General features: G+C 49.9%; 1 protein-coding gene across 8 annotated transcripts in view; it reads left to right on the forward strand.

The window, feature by feature from the left end:
* Positions 1-14,534, forward strand: part of ABCC6 (ATP binding cassette subfamily C member 6) — a 57,429-nt gene that overhangs the window by 8,817 nt on the left and 34,078 nt on the right. For 5 of the 8 annotated variants that reach the window (XR_005213667.1, XM_037815131.1, XM_037815133.1 and 2 more), the window contains 6 exons: positions 2,665-2,790; positions 6,283-6,414; positions 7,353-7,459; positions 9,879-10,079; positions 12,143-12,320; positions 14,302-14,463. Coding sequence is in view for 7 of the 8 variants with exons in the window: in XM_037815131.1 (XP_037671059.1) it covers positions 2,665-2,790; positions 6,283-6,414; positions 7,353-7,459; positions 9,879-10,079; positions 12,143-12,320; positions 14,302-14,463 (906 nt within the window). In the remaining variant the exon portion in view is untranslated. Of the gene's footprint in view, positions 1-2,660; positions 2,791-3,987; positions 4,050-6,282; positions 6,415-7,352; positions 7,460-9,878; positions 10,080-12,142; positions 12,321-14,301; positions 14,464-14,534 lie in introns of those variants that run through there. The other 3 variants (XM_037815134.1, XM_037815135.1, XM_037815137.1) reach the window with 2 other exon arrangements.

Genomic DNA, 14,534 nt, shown 5'->3' on the forward strand with positions numbered 1-14,534 from the left:
TTGACCCCTGGTGACCTCTATCTACTTTCTGTCTCTATGAATTTGCTTATTCTAGATATTTCAGATGAGTGGAATCATACAATGTTTGGCCTTTTTGTCTGGCTTATTTCTTTCAATATGATGTCTTCAAGGTTCACCCATGTTGTCCCATGTATTAGAAAGTCGTTCCTTTTTACCGCTGAATAATATTCCACTGTATGAACAGACCACATTGTTTTTATCCATTCACCTGTCAATGGACACTTGGGTTGCTTCTACCTATGGCTATTTGGAAAACATCACACAAATTTTTGTGAATGCCCATTGTCTTACACACTCACATCATACACTGCTTGCACACCAGAGATATACTCTGTGTCCCCATTCATGTATTACACAAGCAGACTCCCACACATCACACACAAACCTGCACACATCCACTCATACCTGTCCCCACCAGCTATGCCTACACCTTGTGGCTCCCTCATGATGTGTGTGCATATACACCCCCTCATACCCCTCCACACTGCACATACATTTGCACACTCCTCCCATGTTCCGTGGTCACAACCACATGCACCTTTCCTCTGTGTGCATGCACAGTTCCCCTCGTTCTCACCCTCACTCATGCTCCCGTGCATCTGTATTTGCACACACACTTTGCACACCCACCCACATTTCTGCTTCCCAGTCTAGGAAGCAGCATTTCCACGTTAGGGGGCATGATGGATCATTTTCTCCACAAGGAGAAAAATATATATAGTCTAGACCAGGGTTTCTCAACATCAGTACTGTTTATATTTGGGGCTGAAAATTCTTTGTTGTTGAGGGGCTGTCCTGTGCATGGGAAGATATTGAGCATCATCCCTGGCCTCCTCCCACAGGAGCGTTTCCCCCTGCTCCCAGATTGGACATTGCCAAGTGTTTCCCAGGGAGCAAAATCAGCCCCAGGTGAGAACACTCACCTGACGGAGCTCTCCCAAGACCTTTGGGAGAGGGGGCGTCTTGATCAGGAAACTGTCCGTGGCAGGCCACACGTCATTTCTTGAGCCAATGGTTATTCCATCCTACTCCCAAAGGAGAAGGCAGACAAAAATGTCTGTCCTTAAGAATAGAGACTTTGAAAAAGAATAACCTTTGCAAATAATGGTAAGGTTTCAGCAGCCACCTATCAATTTATGAAAGGTTCACTTTTCAGTCAGCTGTTTGGGACATGGACAGAAATAATAAATTTGACACTCCCCATGACCAGGAGCGCCAACTATGTGCCAGGCTCTCCACCAAGTGCTTCACAGAATTTTCTCATTGGATTCTCCCCGTAACGCCCTGCAGCAGATTCATACAGTCCCATTACAAAGAGGAGGAGACTAAGGCTAAGGGAGGTTAATGACTTCCAAGTCCATCTCACCCAAATTCAGAACAGGCTTTCCCACCCAAACTGGTAAAAATGGCTGCGTGGGGAAAGTGGAACATAATGTAGTTGGGATACCAAGTTGTCTACCATCTGCAAAAGAAAACCCAGAAGAGTGTAAAAACTGCAGAGGAATTGTGATTTGAAATTAGGACTCTTGCTTCAAGCAACAAAAACTCAACTCATACTAGCTTAAGGAAAGAAAAATAAATAAATAAGAGAGCTTTTATCAGCTTGTGTCTGTGGGATCTCCAGGGCATAGGTGGGTCCAGGTGTTCAAATAAGAGATCTCGATCTCTATCTCTATTCCCTGTCTCTTGGCTCTTCTTTTCTCTGCATTGGCTTCATGCTCCAATCCAGTGGTAAGAAAGGCTCCAGGCTTATATTCTACCAACTTAACCATCCCAGGGGAAGGCCCTCCTGCTGTTTCCAGCTCCCTTTGGCCCTGGTTGGGTCCCCTGGCCATTCCTAAACCAATCGCCGTGACCAGGGGACTAGAATGTCCTCATCGGCCAGGGCTGGATCACCTGCCCACCCTGAGTGGGGTTCATTCCACACAAACCACATGCCTGAGCAAGATCAAGAACACTGGGTGCTATTCCCAGAAGCAGGAGCAGCGGATGCCGGGCAGGCTGAGATAGTTGTGGTCTAGCAGCAAAAGCTCATGATTTGGGTCAGATAATCTGTGTGCCCTTGAGCAAGGTACTAACGCTTCTTGGAACCTCAGTTTCCCCATTAGTAAAACAGAGTGAGTGAACCCCAGCTGGGGTCAGGGGTGGGAAGAGATTTCATGTGTCTGTGCATGTACAGGCCCCTGTACACACTCACGGTTCAGCAAATGCTCAATGAAATCAGCTCCCATCTCCTTAAATCAAAAAAACACTGGCCAAGTGGGAGCTGGGATGGAGAAAGGATTTCCTTCTTGGCGCAAGGAGAAAGGCAAAGTGTCCCTTCAATTCATGTCTAGCAGCTGTGGCCAGTTGTCACCCAGCTAAGAGCAAACCCCAGACCCAGGCCTGGCCCATCATCTGCAGGGACAGAATGTGTGGAAGTCACGTGTCACAAATCGGGACGTCTAAGGATGACAGGAGACTAGCTTTTGAACCCAGTGTCCCTGGTCCGCCATCTCGGTATTGCTTCCACTATTGGAAAAACTGTTCGGCCTCAACCTTTTCACCCCTGTGGGCTCTCTCCCCGGTCTCTGCTACTCCTGAGCCTCAGGTGGGCTGAGTTCTGCTGCCTGACTCAGTGGGCTTCTGCCTTCTCTCCCACAGGACTTCCAGAGGGATGCTTTCCGCCACCTGTCCACCTACCTGTGTTTGTCTCTGGTTGTGGCACAGCTGGTGCTGTCCTGCCTGGCGGATCGACCCCCCTTCTTCCTGAAAGACACCCAGAAGTCTGTAAGTTGCTGAGCCCTGAACCCAGTGCCTCCCTTGGCCCAGCTCAGTCTCCCCATAGGACCTAAGGGGGTCACATTAGAGCCCTAGAACATAGGTCTCTTATTTTTCACTCATTCAGTCATTCTGCAAAATGTGTATTGTGTGCTAGAAGTTGGTAAATTCTTCTGTAAAGGGCCAGATAGTATATTTTTAGGTTTTTCAGGCCACACAGTCATTGCAACTGCTCAACTCAGGCATCAGGGCACACCGGCTGCCGTACACAATAGGTAAACAAATGAGCATAGCTGCGGGCCAATAAAACTTTATTTGCAGAAACAAGCAGTGGGCCAAATTTGGGCCTCAAGCCGTAGTTTGCCAACCCCTGCTCTGTGCCCCACTGGGATTCTATGGTGAACAATCAGCTGTAGCCCTGTCCTCATGTAGCTGACAGTCGAGTAGAGGAGCCAGACCCTGATCACATAACTACACAAGTGCAAGGAAAATTACAGCTGGGTTAAGTGCTCTCAAGTAGACATTTGTGGTCAGTGAAACAACAGGTCACTGTGAATGAGCCTAAGAAGTCACGAAAGACTTTCTGAGGATGAAACAGTTTATCTGAGATCATGTTACAAAAAAAAAAAAAAAAAAAAATCAACTGCTCAAGTACTCAAGTTAAATCTCTAAGGGGATTTTTTTTTTTTTAATGTTGCCTATCAGAATGGTTAAAAAAATTCAATGGATAAGCTATGATGGCAAAGATGTGTTGAAATGGTGCCCTCGTGCCCAATTGGTGCAGAGTATAAAGCGGTGCAGTCTCGGGAGCAGCTGGCAAAAGTACAAAGCAGACCCCACTCCCGCCCCCCACCACATTCACCGAGGGGTGGTGTTGAGGACATTGTCATCTGTGTTATGCTTCATCCTTGTTTTGACACTTCTTGGTCTCAGTTTTATTCACAGTTGTTCCTCTAAGCAGCTGTTAGCTCTTACCTTGTGGCGCTGCCTGTCCTGAGCCCAATCCCTTTTCGCCCTGCCTGCTGGGAAACATCCAGCCCATTGGCATCCGCCTCTGGCAAGCAGCCAGGGCACCTCGGTGTGCGTTTTTGGTACCAAGCTTGTGGTCAGTTCATCCTGTTTTCCTACCTCTGGTTCCCCTTTGCCACATGCTTGCCCTGGAAAGCGAGACCAAGGCCGCTGCCTCCCTTCTTTCGTCTTTTCCAGAATCCATGTCCAGAGGCTGGGGCCTCCTTCCCCTCCAAGGCCATGTTCTGGTGGGTCTCTGGGTAAGTCAAGAGGCAGGGAAGGGGCTGGGGTGGTGTCCCCCCACCCCACCCCACCTGCATTTGCTGCTCTGATTCCTCACCACAGCTGGTCCCCGCCAAGGTTTCCTCCCGCTCTGAGCCTCCGTGCCTTCCTCTCAGTTGTGTGTGTCATCATCTACCTCCTGTTGTAACTTAATTCCTCAAAGAAAGACCTGGGTTTGAATCCTAGCTCTGCCTCTTAGCCAGCTATGTCACAAACATCCGAATCACAGAGTTCCACTCTGTAAAACGGGGACAACTCTCCCTCCCTTAAATGTAAAGTGCCCAGTGCTGACACATAGCCGACACTCAATAAAATGGCATCTATTATTAGGCATCAGTCATCCCACCAACATTTAATAAGCATCTACTATGTGCTAAGCACTGGCGGTGAGGAGATAAAAGACCAAGTCTCCACTCCCTAGGGCTCCCGGGCTGACCACACCACCATCAGACCTCAGACTACATGTGAATCCTGGCCCCACTACTTCCTGGCTGTGTGACCTTGGGGAAGTGACTTAACCTCTCTGTACCTCAGTTTCTGCACCTGTAAAATAGGGATAATAACTGCATCAACCTCAAAACATAGTGAGAATTAAATGAGATAAAGTGCTTAGAATAAGTCCTCACATTCTGTGACTGTTACATAAAGTAGTTGTTAAATAAATGAATAAAATAATGCTCTAGGTGTTCAGAATTGGTGGAAAGAGCATAGAAGAGTGCGAAAAAGCCCTAAAGGAGATGTAGCCTTCTGTTTCCCCAACACTTTGGTGTATCACCCATACTCATTTATTTAATGCTTTCCTTTATATTGACCCACCTTTTTTTACTTTAATAAACCTTTTTAAAAAGGAAACCATCATTGCCAAAATGGGAAAAGCTATAGAATCACCTGCCATGTAGGAGATGACTCTAAAACTTTTGTCATTGAAAACCAAGCAATGTCAATAATTTCTAGACTGGAACTGTCGCTTGCCCAAATTTGCCCTGTGGTCGAAAAGGGAACTTAGCAGGTGTCAGAGAGGAGTTCAAGACTGGCACCAGCAAGATCTTTTTCTTGTTGTCATTTGAAAGATTAAAGAGACTTGAAAAGAAAATAACACTCCGCTATGGAAGGCGATAGTATTTAATTTCTTAACTGTGTACAGACTGCATTCCTCTCATAGCCCATCCCCATGCTTTAGGAAACACTTTCATTTTCAGGTAAGAAAACTGAAGCCTGCTTGTCACAGCCCAAAGGAGCTTTGCCAGTAAAGAGACCAAAGAAGACGCCGAGCATTTTCTGAAACATGAAACTTATTTGGGGCTTACTCATAGGGAGGCAGAAAGCAACAGAAATCAAACAGCTTTTTTCTCGCTGGGCAGGTACTGCTTTCGCAGTGAAGTCTGCCACACAATTGAAAGAGGACAGCAAGCCAGTTATAAGGATTTAAGACAAAGACATTCCTAAGGGTGGGAGAGCATCCTGTGACATAGAGGTGGTGCAGGAAGGAAAGAATTGTAGGATGGGGCTTTGTAAATAACCACAAGAGTGATAACACTTGGGGGCCAGGAAGCAGGTAGACTAGATTAACAACTCTTGCTATTTTGTGAGACCAAGCATTTCTCCTCTCCTGCTTACTTCCCGTTTAAAGTTACAATTTACCCTTTTTTTCTTTACTGGCTTTCAAAGATGATAGTTAAACATTAGCTGCCTGGGTCACGCAGACTGTTTTGTTCAGACCAGGGGCTGCCACACTGCTGATGGGAAGTGATTTGCCCAAGGTCACCAGGGTTATAAGTGCCTCCATGTGTCAAATCTTGAGCCCTGTGCCAGGAGGCAGGAATTCAGAGGAGGGGGCTAAGGTAAATACTGCCTTGCCTCCTTAGAGTTTATCATCCATTGGGAAGGAAAGCACCAAATAAATAATCAGACCAGAGAAGTAAATACTCATAATTTTGCAAGTATTATAAAGAAAAGGCTCAGGTAACAACAGGGGAAGCTACCTGTAAAATGGATGAATAATAACCTACTTAGGGGATCACATGAGAATGAATTGAGATGATTTTTGTAAACTGAGAAGTGCCTCACAAACGTCAGGGGCAGTTCATTGCTTTCCTTTTTGCCAGGGGGCCAGCAGAAGCACAGAGAGGTGCAGTGACTTACCAGGGTCACACAGCTACCCTGGATGGGGCAGATGGCAGAGAAACTTGCCCTGGTGATCCTCTTTTACAGACTGATCTGGAGGGGCTACAGGAAGCCACTGGGACCAAAAGACCTCTGGTCGCTTGGGAAAGAAAACTCCTCAGAAGAACTTGTGTCCAGGCTCGAGAGGGAATGGACAAGGAACCACAGTGCTGCTCAGCGGTGAGTGGGGGGAGGAGACAAGACGCCCGGTCAGCAAAGCTCATCATTCGGTCCCAAATACAGCCCCTGACCATACTCTAGGCTTGTCCTTAACACTCCCCTGCTTGCCAGTTGATCCCACTAAGCACTGACTGATAAGGCTCAAAATACAATTTTTCCCAGCGTGCCTTGCAGGTTCCAAAAAGAGACTGAAAATGGGGACATCTCTGAAGCCCCCAGAAAGAAGTTTTATGGGGGAAAGGCAGGCAGGAAACAGAGGGTTGGAGAGTTGGGTGGTGATCTATTACGTGTGCAAACAATTACTTACTTATTACTTAATTGATACTCAGTAGTTAGTTTCTGGGGCCTCAGTTTTCTCATCTGTTCTATGGGGATGCAGTTAGCACCTAGCTAATGGAGGATGAAAAGAGATGATCTATAGAAAAGAACTTAGCAAATTCCTGTAAAGTGGTGTGAGCTCAAGCAATATTAGTTATCCAGACTTTTCAGGTTCCTTCTAGTCCTGCACACTCTACCCTGCTCTTGCCCTCCAGCATCCCTGGAAACTTCTGTGGAATCTTCGGAGTCTGAGGAACCCCGCATTGAGAACCACCAGTCTAGCACAATGAGACTTCCCCATAGGAGTTGGTAAACGTGGCTTTGAGGCCGCCCTCCATTGGGTAGCTGATGACTTTGGCCAAGTCACTTGAGCTCACTGGACCTCAGTGCTTCAGGGGGCAGAAAAAAGTAATTTCACTCTGTGGGAAGAGTTACAAGGTTCCTCTGGGCACTCAAGGATTTTGTTGAGCTTGTTGCTGTTGGCAAAATCCCACAAGTTAAAAGAAGCGGAGAGAGGAGAATCTGTTGGCTCACATGACCAACAAAGATGGCTCAGGCCTCAGGCATGGCTGGATCCAGGGTTTCGTGTGCCGTCTGCACTCTCTCCCTCTATCTCGCAGCCCTGCTTCTATCTGTGTATTGCCCCCACCAGAATGGCCATCCCAGCTCAGCAGCTCCAACGGAGAGAGAGGGTCTGTCTCCCAGCATCTATACAGAAAACCTCAAGGTGGGCCTCTGATTGGCCTGGCTCGAGTCATGTGACTGTCAGGGGCCAATCCCGTGGCCAGGGAGGCAGGCCCCGTAATTGGTAACTCCTTCAGCACACAAGGAGTAGGGGAGGGGCTGCTTCCCAGAGGAAGGGGTTGCTGTTTTCAAAAGGGGGAGAACTGATGACAGCAAATCCAAGCAGCAGCTCCCACCTTGCCCAGGCATATCCTGCTGGGCTGCCTGCCCCTCTACTCTTAAAGGATTTTACAGAATTAATTCAAAAGGGCCCCGGGGATCTCATCCACTCTTTCCCACCTCCAGGGGTGAGCGTTGGAGCAAAAGGATAGAAACATTCTCCAGAACAGTCTGAGGATCCCCCATAAACAATTAAGAAAAGGAAAGGGGACAGGCAAGGTTATGCAAAGACCTAGCTCAGTCATTTTCTGAACCAACTGACCACACACAGAGGGAACTTTGTTCAATTTCTGAAATCTTTTGCAACCCCTGGGGGAAGGGAGAGGATGTGGCTGTGGGAGGTCACCGGCCACCTGCCAGCCAGGTCAAGTTCCTGTGTTTGACCCACATGGTGCATGGCTGTTCATTTGCTTTGTTTTTTTGCTTTTGTTTTTGTTTTGTACACAAGTTGCCAACGTTTAAAACTGAGAAGGTTTCACATGGAAATCTGGATTTTGGTTTCTCTTAAAGTACATCTGCAGCTCTGGCTCATATCCCTGCCTGGTGGCAGGGGGTCGGCTCTGGTAGAGGCTGCCCCACTGGACCAGGAATGGGCTCCTCGGTTTGCCGCAGTCCCTACCCCTCCCTTTTGTGCCTCCCAACTTAAACCCAGTCCACGCTACTCACTCACACCCTCTGCCCCACCCTATGGTCATTTGAATTTGCCAGCCCTGCACTAAACGACCAGAGGCCAGACAGCAGTCTGGAGCTCATCCTTGCTGGAAGGTGGGACCCACTGGAAGAAGACAGAGATTCTTAGAGGGTCTGGGGCCTGAAATGCTGACTCAGAATTCCCACATAGAGTTCTAGCAAGACAAATAACTAAACAAGAGGGTGACGTGGCTGGGAAAGCAGAGAATTAAGCAGCAGGGTACGATGGGGAGGGTAGTGACATGTGAGGAGGTGACATTCTTTTGCCATTTGAGACTCAAATACCAAAATGTCTGTGAGCTGCAGGCTGTGCCCCCTTTGGTGTCGGAGGCTGAGTCATGAAACTCCATGGGTGCCAAACCAAACACAGGGCTGGGCCAGGATGAGGGCAGAGACCTTAGCCTGGTCATCGAGAGTCTGGCCACCTGAGCTCACCAGGGTGTTTTACTTTCTTTCTTTTTATTGGTGGGGAATGGGGAGCCCCTGGTGCATAAGAGGCACCCTGAAAACCATGAATTGAGATCTGGGCTCCATTCCCTGTGCTGCCCCTTCCTGTGTGACCTTGGGCAGCTGACACCACCTCTCAGAGCCTGTTTTCTCCTTGACTAATTGGGAAGCCTGGTAATATCTGCCTGGCAGGGAGGGCCAGGGGCACAAATGGGCTCTTGAGCATAGAGAGCTGATGGCAACACCAGCTCTGTACATGGGCATTGACTTTTCTGATAAGCCCAGAGTTTGTCAGAGCCAGAAGGGACTCAGAGAGTGGGGTCAGTCCCATCTTTTGACAACTGAGGACACAGTTTGCTCAAGGTCACATGGGGACTGGAGCTGTCAGAAGCATCACCCCCAGCCTCCCTTATGGCCAAGGACCACCCTGCCCGTGGGGGGCCCCTATGGCTTCCTTCCATCTCCTCCTCTCCTTCCCTCACCCCAGCTCTGTCCTGTGGCCCCTGGTTATGACCCAGAGCCAGGGTCTTACTGTTTCGAGGCTATCTAGGCTTCTATCTGTGGTTTAACCCAGAACCATAGGGCCGGGGCCCAGGGCCATCGACTGAGATTCAAAACCAGGTCCTGCCTTTGTGTGCCGGCACCTAAGGGCTGGCTGGTTTGGGGTCTCTTCTCCTTTCTGCATCACCTCCCCAAGAGGCAGCCTGATGGACCCAAAGTGCATGGGCTGTGGAGGCAGAGAGTTGGGATCAAACCCCACTTCTGCTCCATCTTAGCCGTGGGACCTGGGACTAGTTCTCCCCTCTGAGCCTCGATTTCCTCACTGATGAAATGCAGGAGTGAGGGGTGCCTGACAGTACGTCGGCGTTCCCATCAGCATCCCTGTGACACTGGTGCCGCCCTCCGGCCCTGCCCCTGCACCCCCTGGCTGGTTGTCTCTAAAGTGGATTCCCTGCGTGGAAAGGAAGGGGGGCTGCTTCCCTACAAACCATCCCCCTTGCTGGGAAGATAACCCCTTAATGCCTGGTCCTGCCGCTGGTGGGTCAGCTGTCACATGTGTGAGTACCAAAAAAAGGACCCAGAGCCGGTTTCTCCTGCACCCGAAGGCACCCCAAGGCAACAGCATCTCAGGGGAAAGGAGGTGGCACAGGGATTCCAGAGACCGAGGCCTTCCTGCCACGGGAAGGGAGCCCGCGGGGCCCGCTGCTGAGAGCCGTCTGGCAGGTGTTTCGCCTCCCCTTCCTCCTGGGGACCCTCAGCCTTGTCATCGGTGACGTCTTCAGATTCATTGTTCCCAAGCTCCTCAGGTGGGTTCCAGCCTCGGGTGCCTTCCTAAGGCGGGTGGTCCCTAAATGACATCCTTCTAGGGCCAGGGGGCTTTGGCCCTCCTTCTGTGCAGGGCATCAGAGGATGGGGAAGAAGGATGAAGAGGAGGGGAAAACATCGATGAGAAAGCGACTGATTTTAAGGAGGCTGTTCCGGTTTGCTAATGCTGCCGTTGTGCAAAATACCAGAAATGGATAGGCTTTTATCAAGGGGGGTTATTCAGGTACAAATTTACAGTTCTATGGCCATAAAAATGTCCGAACTAAGGCATCGACAAGAGGATGCTTTCACTGAAGTAAGAACAACGGCATCTGGAACACCTCTGTCAGCTGGGAAGGCACGTTGCCGGTGTCTGCTGGTCCTTTGCTCCTGGGTTGTGTTTCACAATGGCTGTCTCCAAAATGTCTCTGGGCTTCTGTCTTTGCTCCTCTCTCTCAGATCCTGTGCACCCTTGCTTCTTTCTCCCAGGGCATTTCTCTCTAAGCTTCTAGGGGTCCTCTCTCAGTTTCTCCGGATCAAACTCTGGGCTTCATCTCTTAGCTTAGCATCTCCAAACATCCTTCTGACCTCATCTCCAACTACCTCTAAGCATCAGTGAGCATCTGGGTCTGTGTTGGCTCTTAGCTTTTCTGTTAAATGCTCCCAGTGAACTAATCAAGACCCACCCTGAATGGGCAGGGCCACATCTCTATGGAAATAATTTAATCAGAGTTCTCACCCACAGTTGAATGGGTCATATCTCCATGGAAACATCCAATCAAGGGTTTCCACCTAATCAATAGTCTAATAAGTCTTCCCCCACAAGATTGCATTAAAGAACATGGCTTTTGTGGGGGACATTATATATTCAAACCAGCACACAGGGAAAAGGAATTAATTCTAAACCTGATTGTGTCTGTTAGTTTTTACTGTATAACAAATCACCCTATGCTGGTTTGGATGCATTATGTCCCCCAAAACGCCATGTTCTTTAATGCAGTCTTGTGGGGGAAGATGTATTAGTGTTAATTAGGTTGGAATCTTTGGATTAGGTTGTTTCCATGGAGATGTGACCCACCCAACTGTGGGTAATACTTTTGATTAGATTATTTCCATGGAGATATGGAGCTTGCCTATTCAGGATGGGTCTTGATTTAATCACTGGAGTCCTATAAAAAAGCTCACAAACAGAAGGAGCTCAGTGCTGCAGCTTAGAGAGACATTTTGAAGACGGCTGTTGAAAGCTGATGCTGACATTTTGGAGAACACCATTTTGAAACACAACCTGGGATCACCAGACGTCAGCCACGTGCCTTCCCAGATAAGAGGTTTTCCAGATGCCATTGGCATTCTTTTGGTGAAGGCATACTTGTGTTGATGCCTCAATTTGGACATTTTCATGGCCTTCAGACTGTAGCTTTGTAACCAAATAAACTCCCTTTATAATAGCCTATCCATTTCTGGTATTTTGTGTAACGGCAGCATTAGCAAACCGGAACACACCCGAAAAGTGAATGGCTCGAAACCACAGACATAGGTTTATTTAGCTCAGGATAATGGGGGTCAGCCTTTGGGGCCAGGCTCAGCTGGGTGGCTCGGTTCCCGCACTTGGCTGTGGTCAGCTGCTGGGGTGGCTGGAGACTGGCTGTTCTAGGATGGTCCCGGCCGGGATGGCTGGTGTCCACGTGGCTCTCCTGCTCCAACAGGCCAGCTCAGGCTCATTCACGTGGTGAGCTCGGTACATCCCAAGGGACCAAGCAGAAGCTGCACACACCTTTGGCACAATTTCACCTCCACCGTGACCTACTGGCCAAAGCTAATCTCATGGCCAATCCCAATTCAAGGGGTGGGGACAAAAACTCCCTCTCTTAATGGGATGAGCTGCAGAGTCACACTGCAGACAGGATGGGTGGGCGTGGGGAGCCATTGTGGCCTTTTTTTTTGTCTGCAAACAATCTACCACATGGGCCCTCTGCTCTTGGCCATGCTTGGGCAAAGGCAACATCCATGGGCTCCTTCTCCCACTGGCTGTGACGTCTCTCTCCCCCTTATACCCTCCTGCAAGCCTTTTTCTGGAGTTTATTGGAGATGCCAAGGCCCCGGCCTGGAAGGGCTACTTCCTCGCGACGCTGATGTTCCTCTCCGCCTGCCTGCAAACACTGTTCGAGCAGCAGCACATGTACAGGCTCAGGGTGCTGCAGATGAGGCTGCGGACAGCCATCATCGGCTTGGTGTACAGAAAGGTGAGAGCCCCAGGAGGAGGGCACAGGTCTTTCCCTCCTCTCCCTCCGGTCCCAGTTTATAGACAGATGTTCCAGCCAGGAAGGAGCACATCCCTGAGCTGCGAATGGCACCAGCAGCTGAGAACTCACTCTCCCATTATTTATTCATGGTCACTCACACTACATTCTCACCTTCTCAGTTATTTCCATAAGACCTTGCGTGATCTGACCCCTGGGTCCCTATCTGACCTTGTTGCGTATCACACACCTCCTTCTCCATTGTTCACCCCTCTCCCAGCCACACCAGTCTTCCTTCAGCTCCTCAAACATGCCAAGCACCCTCCCACCTCAGGGCCTTTGCACCTGCTGCTCCCACTGCCGGGGACCCCCTTCCCTGTCTTCTTCAGCTAATTAACTGCTGCTCATCCCTCATGAGTACAAAGGGTTAACTTTCTGGCTCTGTGATTGCCAGACAACAGTGCTTTTGGTAAAAATGGCCCTTCTGATTGGCCAATTGCACCTGTGCTAGAAGTTCTCTCATTATGCTATAAATAGCTGGTGGGAAGCCACAGTTCTGGGCTCCCCTGAAGGCAGTGAGTCTTGTCCCCTCCAGGGACCCTGGAGGCCACGCCCATGAGACTGTCTTCTGTTGGGGAGAAGCATCCAAGCCAGGGCAGAATCCAGGGCCATCTCTCTCGCACTTGAGCTGCCACCTGGGGAAAGGGGGACAAAGACAACAGCTCCTGGATAGCCATGTGGGTAGCTTTCTCCTGCCCTGCCCTGTGTCCTTCTGAGCTGGAGCTGGGTGTAGTCTGTCTTGTTCATGAGTCTGAGTGTTTAAGTGAGCCTGAGAGGAAGACTGCCCACCTGGTCTGGGGCCCCTGCCATGATCTGCTGATGGGGCCAGGCCCCTCCACTCTGCTCTGTGCTGCCCCTTCGTGACACTGACCACCACTGCCATTAAAGAACCAAGCCTCAAAGGCTCTGTTTAACTTTGTTCCCCAGCTCGAACTCCAGTCCCAGGAAAATAAGACCTCTCTGTATTGTTCACAGCTACATTCAATGGAGAATTTTTACCCTCAGTCATTCCTGGCTCACTCTTCACCCTCTCACTTTTTCCCTTACACACTCAGCAAGCATTTCTGAAGGGAGGGGTGCAAATACAATTTAACATTCAATTAGTCTAGATGGGGTCCACTGTGACCCCAGGATTAGAGCAGGTTTGGTGCTGCCAGAGAAGCAGGTAGGTGTCAGAGAGGCATGTGAAATGCCCACGGAGAGTCGACTCAACACCCCCATCTAGCCTAGGTCACACCTTAGTCGTCCTGGATCCCCACCCTGGCTTAGCCCCTTAGGGCCAGTTGACTTCGGGCACATTGCTTGACTCCTGTGCTTCAGTTTTCTTCTCTGTAAAACAGGTTTAGTGATTCTGCATTTCATTGATCCCAACCTCACATTGTTTCTCTCTTTAACACCTCTGAAATCCAGATGGGCCTCATGTCTTCGTTTAATGGGCAGTAACCTTTTTTTCCCCTGGTGGCACAGAGATACAGAGCGTTTTATCAACAGCATTTTTGATTTAGTGCCTGCTTCATGTGGTCATCGTGGGCGTGACAGGAAAGGATGAAGCTGTTCACTTATCACAGGGTCTGAGACATGGTTAGCACTCAGCAAATGGTGACCATCTTCATGACCACTGACCATTGCATTATTCGTTATCGCTCCAGTGCTTTAGGGATTTGGGAGCATTTTCATTCCTATCGCATCCCTGGATTCTCACAATGGCCCCAGGAGGCTGGCAGAGGTGCTTTCACAGCCCGCTTTACACATGAGGGGCCCGAGGCTCCGAGGGGGTCCAGGACCCCTCAGCTAGGACGGCTGCTGAGCCCTGGATTGGCCCACGCCATCCCTCCCTCCCTCCCTCCCTCCCCTCCTGCCCACCCCTTTGCTCGCCCCTCTCCTTCCCCCCAACTTCAGGGCTCCTTCCCCCTGCCCCGCCCAGGTCCTGGCTCTGTCCAGTGGCTCCAGGAAGGCCAGCGCCGTGGGGGACGTGGTCAACCTGGTGTCGGTGGACGTGCAGCGGCTGGTCGAGAGTGTCCTCTTCCTCAATGGGCTGTGGCTGCCGCTGGTCTGGATCATCATCTGCTTCGTCTTCCTCTGGCAGGTGCGGGGCGGGGAAGGGGGGCCCCTGTGCTGGATTCTCCCCTCCTCCTTCCTTAACCCTGTCTCCATCTG

This window comes from Choloepus didactylus, chromosome 21, assembly GCF_015220235.1.
Source record: "Choloepus didactylus isolate mChoDid1 chromosome 21, mChoDid1.pri, whole genome shotgun sequence".
Classification (NCBI taxonomy): Eukaryota; Metazoa; Chordata; class Mammalia; order Pilosa; family Megalonychidae; genus Choloepus; species Choloepus didactylus.